The sequence below is a fragment of the Gopherus evgoodei genome, chromosome 3 (assembly GCF_007399415.2).
Source record: "Gopherus evgoodei ecotype Sinaloan lineage chromosome 3, rGopEvg1_v1.p, whole genome shotgun sequence".
NCBI lineage: Eukaryota > Metazoa > Chordata > Testudines > Testudinidae > Gopherus > Gopherus evgoodei.
The window spans coordinates 41,133,818-41,150,679 of NC_044324.1; the positions used below are offsets into that span (position 1 = coordinate 41,133,818).

The 16,862-nt window shown below is 38.9% G+C and overlaps 1 protein-coding gene across 6 annotated transcripts in view; it reads left to right on the plus strand.

Moving 5' to 3' along the window:
• KIDINS220 (kinase D interacting substrate 220) overlaps window positions 1-16,862 on the plus strand; it is a 158,134-nt gene that overhangs the window by 120,816 nt on the left and 20,456 nt on the right. For 2 of the 6 annotated variants that reach the window (XM_030555467.1, XM_030555466.1), the window contains 3 exons: window positions 6,037-6,147; window positions 7,132-7,188; window positions 12,891-12,923. The exons of 1 other annotated variant lie outside the window; for it this stretch is intronic. In XM_030555467.1, coding sequence (XP_030411327.1) covers window positions 6,037-6,147; window positions 7,132-7,188; window positions 12,891-12,923 — 201 coding nt within the window. The remainder of the gene's footprint in view (window positions 1-6,036; window positions 6,148-7,131; window positions 7,189-12,890; window positions 12,924-16,862) is intronic. 3 more of the 6 variants (XM_030555468.1, XM_030555471.1, XM_030555469.1) reach the window with 3 other exon arrangements.

Below are 16,862 nucleotides of genomic sequence, written 5' to 3' on the forward strand. Positions count from 1 at the left end.
TCTTGTAATATTGCATAGCTAGTCCTGTAAATACTTAAAGGGGAAAAAAAAAAAAACAGACAACCCCCCACCACCTAAAAAAAATATCCAATAAAAAGGGACAATTGCAGGAAAAAATGGTAAAACTTGCAGGGATGGTCACCCATCTACTGCAATCTAATGGAAAAGCGTATGGAAAATTGAAATAAAAAGGCAAACTTTAGGGAAAATGTCCTTTTAGTTTGAGACACTATTAAATAGTGGGACACAGCAGAAATTTTTTAATAGTGGGTGTATCAGGGTTGGCTTTTTTTTTCAATACACAATTACTAATACAGTTAATTTACTTGGGTGCTGTCTCAGTATGGCACTGACAAATTGGTCTGAAATCAGAAGATGAAGTTCAATAGAGACAAGTGCAAATTATTTCTCAATTAGGAAGAAAAAATCAAATGCAAAACTACAAAATGGGGAATAACTGGCTAGGCATTAGTTCTGCTGAAAAGGGTCACAAATTGAATGAGAGTCAACATATTTTGGGGAATATTAACAGGAGTGCTGTATGCACTGTTGAGGCCCCAGCTGAAGTATTGTCCAGTTTTGGAAACCGCCCTTTGAGAAAGATGTGGCCAAAGTGGAAAGAGTCCAGAGGAGAGCAGCAAAAATGATAAAAGGTTTAGGAAACCTGACCTCTGAGGAAAGGTTAACAATGCGGGCTTGTATAGTTTTCAGAAAAGAAGACTGGGGTGGGGGAGGACTTGATAATAGTCTTCAAATATAATAAGTGCTGTTATAAAGAGGATGATGATCAGTTGTTCTCCATGTCCACTGAAGGTGTAGAATGAGAAGAAGTCAGCTTCCTAATCACTGGAGATTTTTAAAAACAGGTTAGACAAACACTGATCAATTATGCTTTAGGTTTACTTAGTCCTGCCTCCGTGCAGGGGCTGGACTAGATGACCTTTGGAGGTCCCTTCCATGATTCTGTAATAAACAGGCACATGGAAACAGAAAGTAAAGTTGAACATACTGATTTCTGCATAGCTGCATAAAGCCACAGACGAGCTGCCCTTTCACATAAGTGTGAAGGAACTCAGGGCAATGTGCTTGGCAAGCGTGGTGTTACTCCCCCAGCTTGTGAGCAGGATGGTGCAAGTGTTGGCGGAAAATATAGCAGTGATGTTCTATGTCAGTAAGCAAGGAAGGCCCCATTCCAAGATCCTTTGTCAGGAAGCCCTTGGCTATGGAACTTCTGCATGATACAGTCCATCCACACAGAGGCCATGCACCTCCCAATGGAAAGGAACGTGCTAGCAGGTTCTTCTCCTCTCACCACGAGTGTCTCTCCACACAGAGATAATCAGTTCCATTTTCCAGAGGTGGAGGATTCCCCAGGTGGATTTGTTCACCACAGCGCAGAACAAGAAGTGTCACCTCTTTTGCTCGGCCGGAACAGGGGCACTGTAATTGATGCCTTCCTCCATCTATGGTCAAGCAGCCTGCTGTGTGCTTTTCCAGCAATCTCTCTGGTTCACAAGGTGCTCCTGATTGCTCCGGCACGGCCTCACCAGCATTGGTTTGTCATGCTCCTAGACCTAGCAGTCACAGCCCCCTGGATTCTCCCTCTGACTGGACTTTAATCTCACAGGATCAAGGGAGGTGCCTCCATTCAAACTTGCAGGCGTACACCTCAGAGCATGGCTGAATCCAGAGGAGAGGGAGTCCTGGTAGTAGCTCTCTGGTAGGTAGTAGAAAGCTATCTACTAGGGCTGTGCTGTGCTCCAGGCTTTGCAGCTTACCAATGTACACATCTAGTCCCCCAGTTCCCTACCTACCAGCTGGACTCCAGGTCTGGTTCTTGGTTCATCTTCGTTGAACAGTGGACAGAGCATGCACCGTGATCCAATTAACTTCCTCTTATCGGGAAAGCTGGAGAGCAAGAGGTACCTCTGGACTGGTCTCAGCAGGTCAGGAAAACAGAAAACATAATGTCAGAACTCAAGCTGCAGCAGGATGGCATTACAGGGCCAGAAAGAAAAATTTCATGGCTGTGGAATCATACAGCCTAATGGGCCTGTATTGAGATGGTTGGGAGAAGACCCTCATCACATCTCTGATGTATGGTTTACAGGCTGTCTGCAAACTTGGGACGCCAAAGTTCCTCTGGTTCCACTCAGTATATATTTATGGTCATCTCATGTTTTCAATGTTATTCCTGTGACCATAAGGGCTAGAAGCATCCTATTTTTTAAATGGAAGCTGAGACTGTGGAGCGAGAGTCTACAATGGAGAGCTAATTCCACAGTTGTGGAATCATGGAATACCTGAGCCCAGGCTATTCCCAGGCAGTAAAAACCATAATTGCAAGCAGTAAACTCCCCCTGAGGGCGATAGGAAATGGTGGGTCATGGAATAATTTTTGACCAATTTCTAGGTTGTGGACCAAAAATAATAAGAAATAGTGATTGAACCAGCCTCTGCTATTTGATTGAGATGACCTTCTGTAGAGGGAGGAGAATAGGACCCTTCTGCCCAAGATGATCATTCGCCATCTCACACAAGAAAGTTCTTCCCATAGTTTGAGGTAGCTAGAAGATTTTTTGAGAGGGAATAATCATTTTAAATTCAAAAATTCACATAGTTCAAGAAGTAAATTCATATAATTCAAGAAGTAACATATAAACTCTGAAATAAAATTCCTTCTCTTCCAGAAATAGATTGCTGTAGAATCCGTAGCACATGGTAAATAGACTTTATTCAAGGTACTTTATGATATAATTTGGTAATAGTTAGGAGGTTTAAGGCCTAGATTGATACTTAGTCTTAAACCATTTTAAGAAGAGAAAAAATTTAAATGTTGTTTCTGGGAGCAATTTTCCACAATTGTAACAGGAAGGTTATTGTTCTCGGGACCTCAGGCATATTGCAAAATATTCAAGTCAAAGAGAGTAACTTGCAGTGAGAGGAAACTAGCATTTTCAGTTTGGATTGCTATCTTCTATTTAGCATCAATACCAAAGGATAGGTACTGTCACACATTGGAAGTGTGTGAGACTCTCTAGCTGGTAAACGTGAAAGAGGGTCCAAAAATCAGTTCATCTTGCCACTAGGACAGTGGAGCCATTTGAGTTTTTCATAAACTACCCCATAGCTTGTCCCAGCTAGATAGCTGAAATACATTGGAGTTATCAGTTCTTTAGTTTTTGTTTCACTTTATTTACAGCTTCCTTGGAACGCGTATAAAGCGCACCAGTTTCTTAGTTCTTAGGTGAGGTTTTGGGGAATTTTCCAGCATTTTGGTTTTGGTGAGCTTCTGTAGAACCATAGGCCTGATTCCATCGCTAACTTGCCTGGTTTTCTGCCAGTTAACCTGGTTGGCCGCTGGGGAGCCCACACTTCCACAGTCCATGGCTCCGGGGCAGCTCAACCATGCAGACTGTCTGGGCAAGGACCCCATGGCTTCCAGGGTCCATGGCTCTGGGCAGGAGTAGAGTCGAGTCCCCGGATGCTGTGCTTGGAGCCTGGAAGGCAAGTTCAGTGCGATGACTTTAGCAGAAGCTCTCAGGAGTTAGGTTTCTGGCTCCGCAGCAGGGACTGTGGCAGCTCTGGGAGGCCTGCAAGGCTCCACTGGAGCCAAGACTCTCAAGGATCCCTGATCTATTGTGGAGGACTTCCCTGACTCTCCAGTGGGACTCCCTGGACTGTCCCCAGGGTCCGGGGGGCATGAGGAGTCTCTGGGAGTCATGGTAACCAGCTGTTCCACTTCATTTAGGAAAAATTGAACCAAAACAGTTTTGATTTTTCCAGAATGAGAACATTCCAGAATTTCTTTCCCATGAGAAATTTCTAAACTTCTTGTTTTGAATTTGAATAGTAATTCCTTTGACATGTTGGCATTTCCCATGGTATAGAAAATTTGGAGTTTCAACCAGTTCTAGTCTATGATCCTTTTAAATCCTTAGTGATTAGATCCAAGTGTAAAATGCAGAGGCATAACAATTGCTAGCAATAGATGAGTGCCTGCCACCTAGTGATAAAGTGGTGTACTATTCTTTGAATTTTGTCCCATGGAACACTCAGAACTTTGTCATGTGCAGGAATACAGGCCCAATAGCGTGGATCTATATAGATGCTACAGCACTGTCAGAGAACAGCTGTAAGATAGTAAATAATTTTTTTAAAATGTTTAAATATAAAATATGTATGCAGTGTAGCTATAGTCATGTTGTTCCCAGGATATTAGAGAGACAAGCTGGGTGAGCTAGTATCTTTTCATTAGACCAACTTCTGTTAGGGAGAGAGGAGAAGCTTTTGAGCCACATAAAGCTTCTCGCTCAAGAGCTCTGTGGCTCAAAAGCTTGTGTCTCATGCCAATAGAAGTTGGTCCAATAAAAGATATTTCCTCACCTACCTTGTTTCTCTTAATAATATAAAATAGAAATTTTCAAAATGAGCATATGTACAAAGTATAAACGTATTCTGAAAAATTATGAAATGGTTTCAAAAGAGTCTTGGTTCCTGGAAACTAAGGTAGATTATTTTTTATCTTTTTATTTTATTTAAACACGTCAGTCTTAAATTGCATGGCTCTGTAAGAAAACTGAGAAGGAAAGTAGTGAAAAAATAATTTTAAAGGCACACTGCCGCACTTTTATAAAAATATTAAAAATTGGGATCAGACAACACATTAAATGTGTAAACTTTAAAATTACAAATGTATTTACAGGTCAAAACAAATACGTTGCAATGTTTGAAAAGCAGTTTCTACCTATCCTATCTGCATCGTCAATTGCAGGATTCCATATTTTGTACGTCTACAGTTGCTATATTTGCATAACACACTGATGGATAACCATCCAATCATAATTGGGGTGCTGGTGTAGTTGGTGGTATTGTCTGACAGTCACAGATCAAATACAGAATCCTAAATTTGGTCATGGTATGTAAATAAAGGGGAAACTGTTTTTGAATACTTTGTTTTAAAATGGGAAATGTATTCGTAATTTTGAGGTCTTTACTTTTGATTACCAATGTATGAGGCAGTCATCTGGAAGACTAAGCACAGGTCTGGGAGCCAGGCACTCCTGAGTTCTAATTCTGACTCAGCCACTGGCGTGCTTTATATGTTTTGCAAGTTACTTAACATTTGTCTCCTTAAATCCTATCTGTTGTTTTTTTTTAAAGAAAAAGAGAGAGATACTTGCCTGATCCACAAGATTGTTCTCCACCTTATATTTTTCAAAGCAAGAAACATTTAACAATAATTTTAATAAAAACTTTGTTTTATTGTTATTAAAATTTACATTGATTTAAAATATTTTTATATTAAGAACTTACATTTTGCATACTTGTAGCTTTATAGCATCATAATGTGCTTTAAAAATGCAAAAATCTAAACTAAAAATTGAACGTGATTGTATTAAAATACTTTAAAAATAAAACAAATTAAAAAACTGGTAGCTTTAATGTCTGGTCTCTTATTTATTAAAACAAAAAAAAATTGGATGCAACAAGCATCCTATAATCAAAACTTCCACTGTTATGTGCCATGCACTCCATTTTCTATATAGTTCTATAGATATCCAAGTGTAATGAATAGTCTGAAGTTTTGCAAACTGTAGTGAGCTCTTGTTCCCTGTAATGGTAAGTTGAAGAACTTTGTGATGGTGAAATTAATAGAAGGACGAAGCGGGTTTTTTTTATTGCTCTGTCCACTCCTCCTGTCCTCTTCCCCCTCCCCCAGACATTGCAATGGGACTTTCAAAAGCGTTCAGCATTCACCTTAAGCTATTCCCCTTTGAAGTCAATGCTAAAACTCTTATTGGTATTGGTGGGTGCAGAGAGGTCAATACTGAGCAACTTTGAAAAGCTAACTCTAGAGCTTTTGATTAAGTAAAAGATAGATAAAGCTTTTAGTATTTGTAATTTATAACTTCATTAAATGTAGCATTCTTAAGCAGAAGTTGTATTTTGTTGAAATAACTTTTCTTTTGATTATTATTACCTTTTGATTTTGTGTAATTTTGTCCTTTTTTTGTTACATGTTTCTTTCCATAGCCATTCTTTGCCCCATATATTTACATGCCAGGGTACTACTCTGGCAGTTCTCATCACATCTCACGTCCATCACTAAAAACGGGTTTGTCCAGAGATCAGAACAATGGCCTAGTAAGTATTTTGAAGGACAATTAAAATACTAACCTAAAAAATAAGAATACTGAGTAATACAGCAATAAGGTTGTTAACTGCAATATAGTAATACACATTATATTTTTATAAATAGATTTAAGAAATTAAGGTATTGCTAACATGAAATATAAAATGTATTTTGTTTTTACTTTTAGTAAATACCGTATAGAGAATGGAAATTAATTCTAACATCCACAAACCAAGATTAGAGTAGTTTTTACTGACATATGAGATTGGCAGGGATAACTTTTTAGTGAAAACACCTATTTCCTGCTACCCTAAATAACATGATGTGACTTAGTAGTATGACACACACATCTGTACTTGTAAATTTATATCTCACTTTGCAAAATATTGTAAAACACTTCTATATAGATAATATATCTGTATAATATATAACGAAAGACTAGGAGCAAATATAGATGCATTCTATTGCTTTTCATAGAATGTGGGATATCAAAAGGTCAAAATAAAATAATTATTAATTAAAAGGACCGCTTATTTTAAATTGTTTTAATTCAAACTAAAACAAAATACATTTTATGTTCAATATACATCAGTTATAGTTTTATGTTAAAGTACATATGGTTTATATCTTACATTTACATTTCAAAAGCAAAAATAAGTTCTATGCTTTTTTCCAGGTGCATATAGAAGTAAAAATAAAATCCCTTTTTAAAGATTTTCATATTTTACTGAAATAGATTGGTGTTCAAAAGAGAATTTAGAACTGAGAAAGCCTAAGAAAATAAAAGCCTCGTTTGACAATCACTTTAATACTAGAATATTGATGCCTTTGGGCATAGCTTTAAAATATTTTAAAATCTTTTTTAATCACTTCAGTAAAACAAATGTTTCTGTTAAATAATGTATTATTATTAGACTCATTTCCATTCATTGTTTACTTCATATTTTTGAGCCCTTAATCATTTTACCCAAACCATAATATTTTGTTGTTGTTAGGATATTATCAAGGAGGATGCTGATGAGGGGCTTTCTTCACCCATAGACCCCTCAATGGTAAATGAGTAGTCATGTGGTGTGGAAATGTAGCATCTCATTGCTTTGTTAGCAGTAATGAGTCTGCATTGATTCTAACTGCAGTTCACTAACACTGCATCAGTGGCTTGGTGGGCAAATAGAGTAGTTGAACACTAATAAATGTAGTTTGTGAATGAATTCAAGAGCTAATATTTTACTTATAAGACCTACTGTATTATTTTCCCCTTAGTCTCCCCTGACCTTCTCAGTAGCTATGAAGTAGAGAGTCTTCAGCTAAGAGTACAGTGTCTTCAGTCTTCAAAAGCAGTTCCGGGATGGTTAAAAGGAGTGGGGAATGGCAGTTGGCCATTCATTACTTAGGATTCAGCCATTCAGTTCTAAAAACTATCCTCTTCTCTTTTGTTCCAATATCCCAGCATAAAGCTGCTGCAGTTGTTACAGCATGAAGCAACTTGATATGAAAATAATAAAAATCTGCTATATACAGTAACTCCCCACTTAACGTCCTCTCGCTTAATGTTGTTTCGATCTTACGTCCCTGCTTAGTTACAGAACATGCTCCATTTAAAGTTGTGCAATCCTTCACTATAACATCGTTTGGCTGCCTGCTTTGTCCACAGTTGGCAGCTCCCTTATCAGCTCCCCTACGTGCCCCCCCCAACGCCTCCTGTCCACCGGCAGACAATGTGGATCACTGCTTTCCCCCTCCACCCCCCCCCGGCCTCCTGCCCACGGCAGTCAGATGGCTTGCAGCGTTCAGGAGGGAGGGGGCAGGAGTGAGGGCATGGTGCACAGGCTCCCCCTCTCTCCCCTGCCTTCCGAATGCTGCAAACCAGCTGATTGCCGCAGGCAGAAGACAGAGGAGAGAGGGGGGAGCCTGCACGCCGAGTCCTCACTCCTCCTCCATCCCTCCTGCCCCCTGAACGTCACAAGCCAGCTGATTGCCTTGGCCAGGAGGCAGGGGAGGGAGGGGGAGGAACAAGTCCTCCCCCTCCTTCCATCTCCCCCCCAGCAACCAGCTGGCTTGCGGTGTTCAGGAGGAAGGGGGAGTCTGCGAGCTGTGTCCTTGCTCCTCCCCTCTCCCTCCTGAATGCTTCAAGCCAGCTGATTGCAGTGGGCAAGAGCGATCGGGGAGGAGCGAGGACATGGCATGCGGAGTAAATGGGGGGAGGGGAAAGAAGAGGCAGGTTAAGGGTAGGGGCTTGGGGGAAGGGGTGGTGTGGGTGAGCCAAGGGTTGAGCCTCCTGTCTCTGGTGCTTGCAGAGTAGGGGAAGCTGCTGCTGCGCAATGTGCTTCTCCTAGCCTACAGCACCTTCAGCCTCCTTGCCTGCCTCATTGTCTCCAGTGCCAGTGGGTGGTGCCTGTGTGGGGCAAGGCAAGGCACCTCTCAATTATAGTACTGTACTATACTGTGTGGCCAAAAAAAAAATTTCCCTGGAACCTAACACCCCCACCTCCCCCATTTACATTCATTCTTATAGGGAAATTGGATTTGCTTAACATCATTTCACTTAAAGTTGCATTTTTCAGGAACATAACTACAACGTTAAGTGAGGAGTTACTGTATCATAATCATATTCATGAGCTAGCATGTTAAAGTCTACCATTTACTCATGAATAAGTTAATCTTAGAATTTTATGTTCCACAACTTTAGTCTTTATTTCATTATAAATATTCATACAAAGATATCTTCCTTTATATGTGGCTGTTTTTAACCCTTAATTATGGAAGTCAATAGAAAACCATTCCTGGCCATCAAGCTCTGGTGACTGCCAACACAAAAGGGTTAACATAGTTTTAACCATTATCTTAATTGCTTTATCCTGTTATCTGCAACAGCCTAAATGTGTTACTTAAGGTATTTTTTGTTTTTCACTGATGCAAGAAAAGGTTTGCATAAATCTTTTTTTTTTTTTTTTTATTATGCAACAATAGGAAAAACAAGAATTCCAGCATAATTATGGCAACAAAGACCAAGCCTGGATTAAAATAACATGAATTAAGGATTTTATAGGCATGGAATGTTTCTCATTCTTTAACTAATGCTATTGAACCTACATATAGCAGCATTCAAGATCATATATTATTCTGAAACCCTGTAATATTTTGATCAAAATGTAACATTAATGGGGTAGTTAAAACCCTGATTCTGAATTTTGTAGTGCTTGTGAATTATTTTGTTTTAATACTTGATTATCTTCTCCTCTGCTCTGTGTGAAGGAGGCTGGAAGGGCCCTGTTATGCTTCCCTACCATCCCTAATCCTCTAAAAGCCCTTCCACAAGTAGGCTCTGTCAGTCAAGGTAATACTGACCTTCCTGGCTTTCTGGTGGAATTTCTGTGGAAGACATAAACAATATTACTCAATGTCTTCATTTTCCATTGATTTAACCATGATGGAAAAAATGAACTGTTTTCATGCTTCCTTTGAGTATAAGATGAATTCTTCAGAGTTGTTACAGGCTCAATAGAGGTGTTTGAGGCACTTCAATTATCCACAAATGATGGATACAGTAGACTATAATAATTCTGTCCGAGTATTTAGGGAGTCCTTAATCCATGCATCTTTGCCACTATATATGATGATAGCTTTTACTTATTCTTTAATGCATGGATCCATGCATGCAAAATAATTCAGTGTACTAACAATCCTTATGAATTTTTTAATGAATGCCAACTACTGTGAATGGTTTGGTGATCTAATAGGAATACCGCATGGAGGATTAAAGCTCAGTCTTGATTCCTGATTTTGGCATGGCCTAGAAGCGTTGATTTATCTAGCCCTGAGTAGAGAAGAGACGCTCCCTTGACTTGCTTTTTAGTAAGCTTTTTTGGCCAATGCAAGGAGCTGGTATCTCTGGAAGACCTGTTTTTTCATATGGGTCAAAAATTCTGTGAATTGGCAGAGCTGTGTGGAGAAAGTCTTGTCTCAGTGCAGGGGGCTGGAGTTAATGACTTTTCAAGGTGCCTTCCAGCCCTACATTTCTGTGATTCTACAGTTGCACAATACCTCTTCATGCTTTATGGCTCCTGCCATTGACGTCAGGATGTCAATAAAGTAAACCAGTTTTTTAACCCAAAATCTTAGAGCCTGATTCTGGTCTTTCCTACACCTGTGTAAATCTGAAGCAACATCATGGAAATTAGTGGACTGATGGTAGTGTAAAACTCATGTGTTTAGTCTTTTTTGTGCATTATGTTGTGCAGAGTACATTGTAGGCACTTGTGTATATATATTTCAAACTTGTATTTTGTGTTCCAGCCCTATCTAGTCCATAATTTTCATGGTTTTCTGGAATAGTGGGTAAAGAATACTGTTAAAATTCCCTGCAGGTTTAATGCTGGTTCTCTTTAGTAAATTAACTGATTTGGGGCCTGATCATGTGCCATTGAAACAGAATGGAAGCTTTGCCACTAACTTACAGGGTTTTATAATACTGACCCTAGCTGTACTTTTGTCTTGGAGTCTCCAAAATATCTTTTTCACAACAAATTTAGTATTCTTTAGTCTTCCAAAATCCAAGTAGACAGGTAAGCAGTTTGTTGTGCCAGTAGAGTATAGTGTGGTATTTTTAATGAAACAGTCTTAACTTTTGTTTTCCACTCATGATTTTCTAGGCACTCTTCTGACAGCAAAGAAGGCATAATCTCTGCCTAGTCTAAACAGTTTGTCACCGGATTGTAATATGAACAAGATCTGTGTTATCTGTTACGCTTATAAGAATCACATGGGATCTTTTCAGGGGAAAAGGCAATATGCTGTGTTTATTGAAAATATAACAGCGTATGCATTCAATCACACACACACACACACACAGGTCTTAAAGTTACCAGTCTGTCATAGCTCAAGTCAAATCTAATGGCCAGTTAGATAGAGCACGAGTGAGGAGCTGGGCTCTGTTGGTCACGATCTGATGCTCCGAGGCTTTGCAGGACAGAACCCAGAGTTCTATAGCAAAACCCCCAGCTTTATACTTGTAAATTCCCACTTTAATCTATGGATTTTGCAATGTCATTTTGTAATCATTAGTCCTTAAGTGGGGTTAATCTTGTTGTCTCGCCTTGTGGAGCGGGGGTGTTTGCCTCACCTCTGAGGTTGTTAATGCTGCTAACTTATTTAGCATCAGATAAAATGGATGTTTTCTGATTGTTTCCTGCTGTCTCTCCAAGTCTCTCACTTCTTCTTGACCATCTGGACCTTTGTGATGGCTTTCACACTCATCCTTAACCATGCATCCTTTACTCACACCAAACAGTTTTACAGAGAATTTCAGACAGGATTACATTTTAGAAAGGGTTATATGGTTACTAAAGGGATTACAAAGGAACCTTACACAACTTTGTTTACAATGCAGATAAGAAACAAGACGTTATAGCAAATTTTATTAAAGTAAATGTTTGAAATGAAATATACACAGATTGAGAGGGAAGGTACTGTACATCTGGGGTCAGGCTTGGGTTATGGAGGGTTACAGATATCGTTTGCAAGGATGAAAAGATACATACATATCGCATAACCAGCATAGACCCAGATTGGGTTGTAAGAGTTTTTAAAGTGTCAGTGGATAAGTGGGCTCGGGAACGCCACCCATGGAATGAATAAGGAGTCCAAGTCAATATCAGTGGAGTGGATAAGTACATGGGTGGGGTGCGTCCCTCGGTCCGTCAGGGAAGGAAATGAAAACTTACCCTAAAACAAAAGGTGACCATAATCGGCCATAAGAACTGTTCTAGTATGTTCCTGCCTTAACATCAGTTCAGACACAGGCAGCCTGTCTGTTGTGTTTCTACCAGTGACCCCTTAGGCCATTCCTTTCTGCTATTCAAAAAGGGTACTGGCAGGCTATGGTTAAATCATACATCAATACATTAATACATGCTGCATTATTATATCCTTCATTCTAAATTATCCAAAATACAAACATAAAATCCTACTACTACATATCTACCCACATATATCATGAATCAAGTTAGCATTACTAATTGCACTTGTTAGGATGGAGCATGCCTCAATATAATTGTATTGTTTTAAAGATGTTTTCCCTGTTGCATGAAATCAATGCCTTGAGGCATATAATGTACTTTCATTGAAGTGGCCCTAAAATGGACCTATGCAAATCATATAATTATGCATAAACCCTGCCTATCCTTTAAAAATAATGAAGTGTTTTTTTTAATGGATAGGTCTTAGTATGGTCAAAGGATGTAGCCTGGGAAGTTTGTCACTTATTCTTGCAAATGTTGTTAATGTGGAATTAATCCCATTAGAATGCGAACTATAAACCCTATTACTGTTTGTTCTCAAAATCTACCTTTTCATCTCTGTTTTCCTTGCTTAGCTATGAGGACTTTAAAATTATTCAACAAATAATGGTGTAACCTAATTTTGAAATGACAAAGGAATTTTAGGCTGCAAACCAATATTATTCACAGTAAAAATGATGCAGATCTTCCCTCTGTCCTAGGATATTAAACTTCAACAAGTATTCATCTGCTTTTTTATGAGTACAAGAGAAGCAAGTCACTTATCAGAAATATCTATCTTAAATGTTTTATTGCAGTATAAAAAAATCTCAGTATACTAACTTTGTATCATAAAGCTAGTTTTACATTCATTGTTTTAAATTAGATTAATATGAATGTCAATTACATCTTTAGACATTTTTTATGTTCACTTTAAGCTTCTGTCTTTTCATTCTGTTTTTGTCCCTTTCTTGAAGCAGTGTAAATCTGGGTTAAACAAACAGAAACAGGTACAGCAACTTTCTATGAATTGTCATTCACTTATTTGATGGAATCATTGCAAAAGCTCTTCATGCTAAGCTGTCTATAAATTAATGCTCATTACTAGCCGTTAGGTTTGCTTTGACAAGCTGCTTTTAGCTTTTGCATGGCAAATATTTTTCAGTGTAATGTTCTCTAAGCTGAAAAATGTCAGTTTAAGTACAGTTTTAATTCACTTACATGATGACATTATCCCTAAAGCAATTACATTATTTATTTTTCAGGCAGTGTTTTTATAAAGAGTGATTTGGATTAATGTGTATTTATTTCAAATAGTTTATACTTTAACAAAAATCTAAATATTTTAGCATTTTCCCATATAATTTTTGATAGAGAAAAATGCTTCTTTCTAAACTAACTCTTAATGCATGCAGAAATAATGACTTGCTCTTTACTGCTAAAATATTTTGATTTAATGCAAGAATGCCTATTCCATCTTAACACTGTGTGAAATTTCCTTCTCTATTTCTTTGTGGTAATCTACAGATACTATATTTGATAGATTCACAGTTCACAAACTGTTGAAACTCTTCACATTGTTCTTAGAGTATTTATGTTAGCAACACCATTATAAAATAGTTTTGGTCATAGTTTATGGCTGCCATTTTTCAAATTATAATAGATTTTTCCACTAAAGTATAATTTGAACTAACCAGTAAATTGTGATTATGGGTGGATTAACCTAGTTCATGCTTTTCAGCATTTCTTATTCTCTACATTCTTTGTAAGAATATTGTTGAGAAATCACATTGCAATAGGAAGAAGATTGGAATAATACATCCAAATATCTCTAAAAATTTCTGAATTGTGCTGACTACTGGATAAAAATTTAAATATCAGAATGATTAAAAATGTTATGATTTTTTGTTGCCTTTTTGGACAAGTTTCTCAAGCAATCAAGTCAAGGTAACAAACGTGTAAGTTTTAACTAAGAGAATCAAAAAATTATTTTTGTTGTTTGCCTTCGTGTTAGATTGCAGTTACCATTTAGAACAGAAATGTATTAGTTTAAAAAAACCCATAATCTGTAGTTTTGTTAGTATTTAAATGCTCTATTTAAAACTATTTAGTTTTATTCATAAAAGAAACTGGAATATCTTTTACTATTTACAGACCGTGAAATAATTATTAGATAATTGTAAATATCAAAAGTGAGTGTGTGGGTGGAGAAATATTAGCCCAAAATATTTGGTAAGTAGGAGACTAAGAGGGCTAAGAATGTAGAAGTGATTATAAAAGTTAAGTATTGGAAAACATAAAGATTACATAAGAAGGAAATGCAAATAATGCTCAAGTATTGCCCAGTGTGCCTGCAACAGTCTCTCTTCTTGTATACCTAATAGCCTCTCTATTGTTTGAAATCATAAGAATAGCCGTACCAGATCTGACCACTAGTCCATCTAATCCAGTAGTTTATTTCCAGCAGTGTGCAGTGCCAGATGCTTCAGAGGAAGGTGGAAGAAAGCCTATAGTGTGGGCAGTTACGTAGTTCAGAGGGAAAGCTGCTTCCTAACATTAATCAGTTAGTGATTGGCTTATACCTTGAAGTATATGAGGATTTATATCCTTTTAAACAAAAGTAAATTGAATATTGTCTAGTGTAGCTGTAGGTATTCTCATTATCATGAGTAAATGTGATTCTTTCCTTGAATCTCTTAAGCTCTCTTAAAGGTCTCTTCAACTCACCTTTGAAAGTGAAGTACTTAAATAAAAAGAAAAGAGAGAAACACTATACAGAACATAAATACATTCATCATTGTTTACAAAGAATTACAGGTAAACCCGGATTAACTGAACTGTAGTTAACCAAAGCACAGTTTTGCATCTTAGAGTTTACCTGTGTGATGTTGAGCTTCTAAGCTTTGAAGAAGTGATGGACCTCCACAGGAGTTTAGCTTCAGTTCTATGGGGCCTAGATGTTCCACAGTGCTGAAACCAAAATTCCATAAGCAGGAACTGTGAAGGCTAGGTGGGTGCACTGCTAATAGAACTAGCATTTCTGATGACTCTGGGGACATCTGGAATAACCAGATTACAGATAGAGGGCTCTGCTTGTACCATCTTTCAGAAATCTCTCTTCCTGCTCTGCACTCTCCGTCCCCAGCACTCTGTTCTGTCTTGCACACAGATCTTAGATTTCTGTGCTCAGAGCTAAGCTTTGCAAGACTGCACTCTGTTCCTGCAAAATTTAGGGGCTTTTGGCGATTAACATCATTTCTGCATGAGCTTTTGTGGGTGAATACCCACTTAGTCAGATGCATGACGAAGTGGGTATTCACCCACAAAAGCTCATGCTCCAAAACATCTGTTAGTCTATAAGGTGCCACAGGATTCTTTGCTGCTTTTACAGATCCAGACTAACACGGCTACCCCTCTGATACTTGACATCATTTCTGCAGAATTTCAAGAGTTCCACAGGGCTGAGCCCTTTGGTAAAGTAATCCTATGATTATACAGAGGTTTTGGATGTCCTCTGAGACCTCTGAATAATAATGGGTTTATGTGTGTTGGGTTATGATGCCAAAGGCAGACACTATTTTCTAGAAAACGAAGAGGAAGGATTGAAAACCTGAAGTGTCACAGCACAATGTGTAATGATAAAAGTAGGGTAGCATTCTATGGCCTGCTCTGAAATTCCGGACGATATAATGCAGTGGTCACCAACTTGTAGATCACAATCGATTGGTTCGTCCTGGAAACTCTGCTAGTCAATTGCAATCTCCGGCTGCTAAAAGTCTGGTGGTGCAGTGGGACTAAGGCAGGCACCTTGCCTCCCTCAGCCCCATGCCACTCTTGGAAGCGGCCAGCATGCCTCCATGGCCCCTGGGAGGGGAGGGGTCTCTGCGCACTGCTCCTGCCCACAAGCACCGCCCTCGCAGCTCCCATTGGCTGGGAACGGGGAACTGTGGCCAATGGGAGCTGTGTGTGTGATGCTTGCAGGCAGGAGCAGCATGTGGAGCCATGTGCCCCGCCACAGGGGCATGTTGGGTGCTTCTGGGAGTGGCGTGGGGCATTAGCCCGACTGCGTCGCTGCCTGAGGTAAGTGCCACCCAGTGGGAGCCAACACCCCAGCCTTGAGCCCCCTCCCAGAGCCAGCACCCCATACCCCCTCCTGCATCCCAACACTGCCCCAGTCCAGAGCCCTCTCCGACACCCAAAGTCCCTCCCAGAGCTTGCACTCCCTCCCGAACCCCAATCCCCTGCCCCAGCCCGGTGAAAGTGAGTGAGGGTGGGGGAGAGTGAGAGACGGAAGGAGGGGGGAATGGAATGAGCAGGGTGGGGCTTCAGGAAAGGGGCAGGGCCTTGGGGAAGGAGTGGCGTAGATCCTGGCTTGCATTTAAATTCAAAAAGTGATCTTGTGTGTAAAAAGGTTGGAGACTACTTGATGTAGTGGTACCTTTAACTATTTAGATGTTTATAGTTTACTATATATGGAATGCTTAAGGGTGTCTTTGGAAAGGAAATATTTTACCACAGTCTCATATGGAACTGATGCAACCAAAGTTGTTAATCATGCTTGATCCAAATATTTGCACATGGACAAGAAGATAAAACCTAGATATACAAGTTAAACTTCAGTTATCCAAAACTCCCTGTTAGCTAAAACAAGGTCACAGTACTAAGAACTGTTAACTGTGTTCATTATCCAAAACGCCAGCTATTCAAAATTATTTGAGTTCCATTACATTTGATAGTTAAAGTTATACTGTATAGCATTCACTCTTAGACAGCACTTTTCAATAACTATGTTCTTTTGTGAATAGAATTAACTCTTTCTGTACTTTCCCAGTTATACTGATATTTTTACATTTTTATTACCACTAAATAAATGTTACAATATTTTGAAACCTCTCTTATTTCTTTTAAATATCTAGAAATACATTTAATGTTGAAATCTATTTCAACAG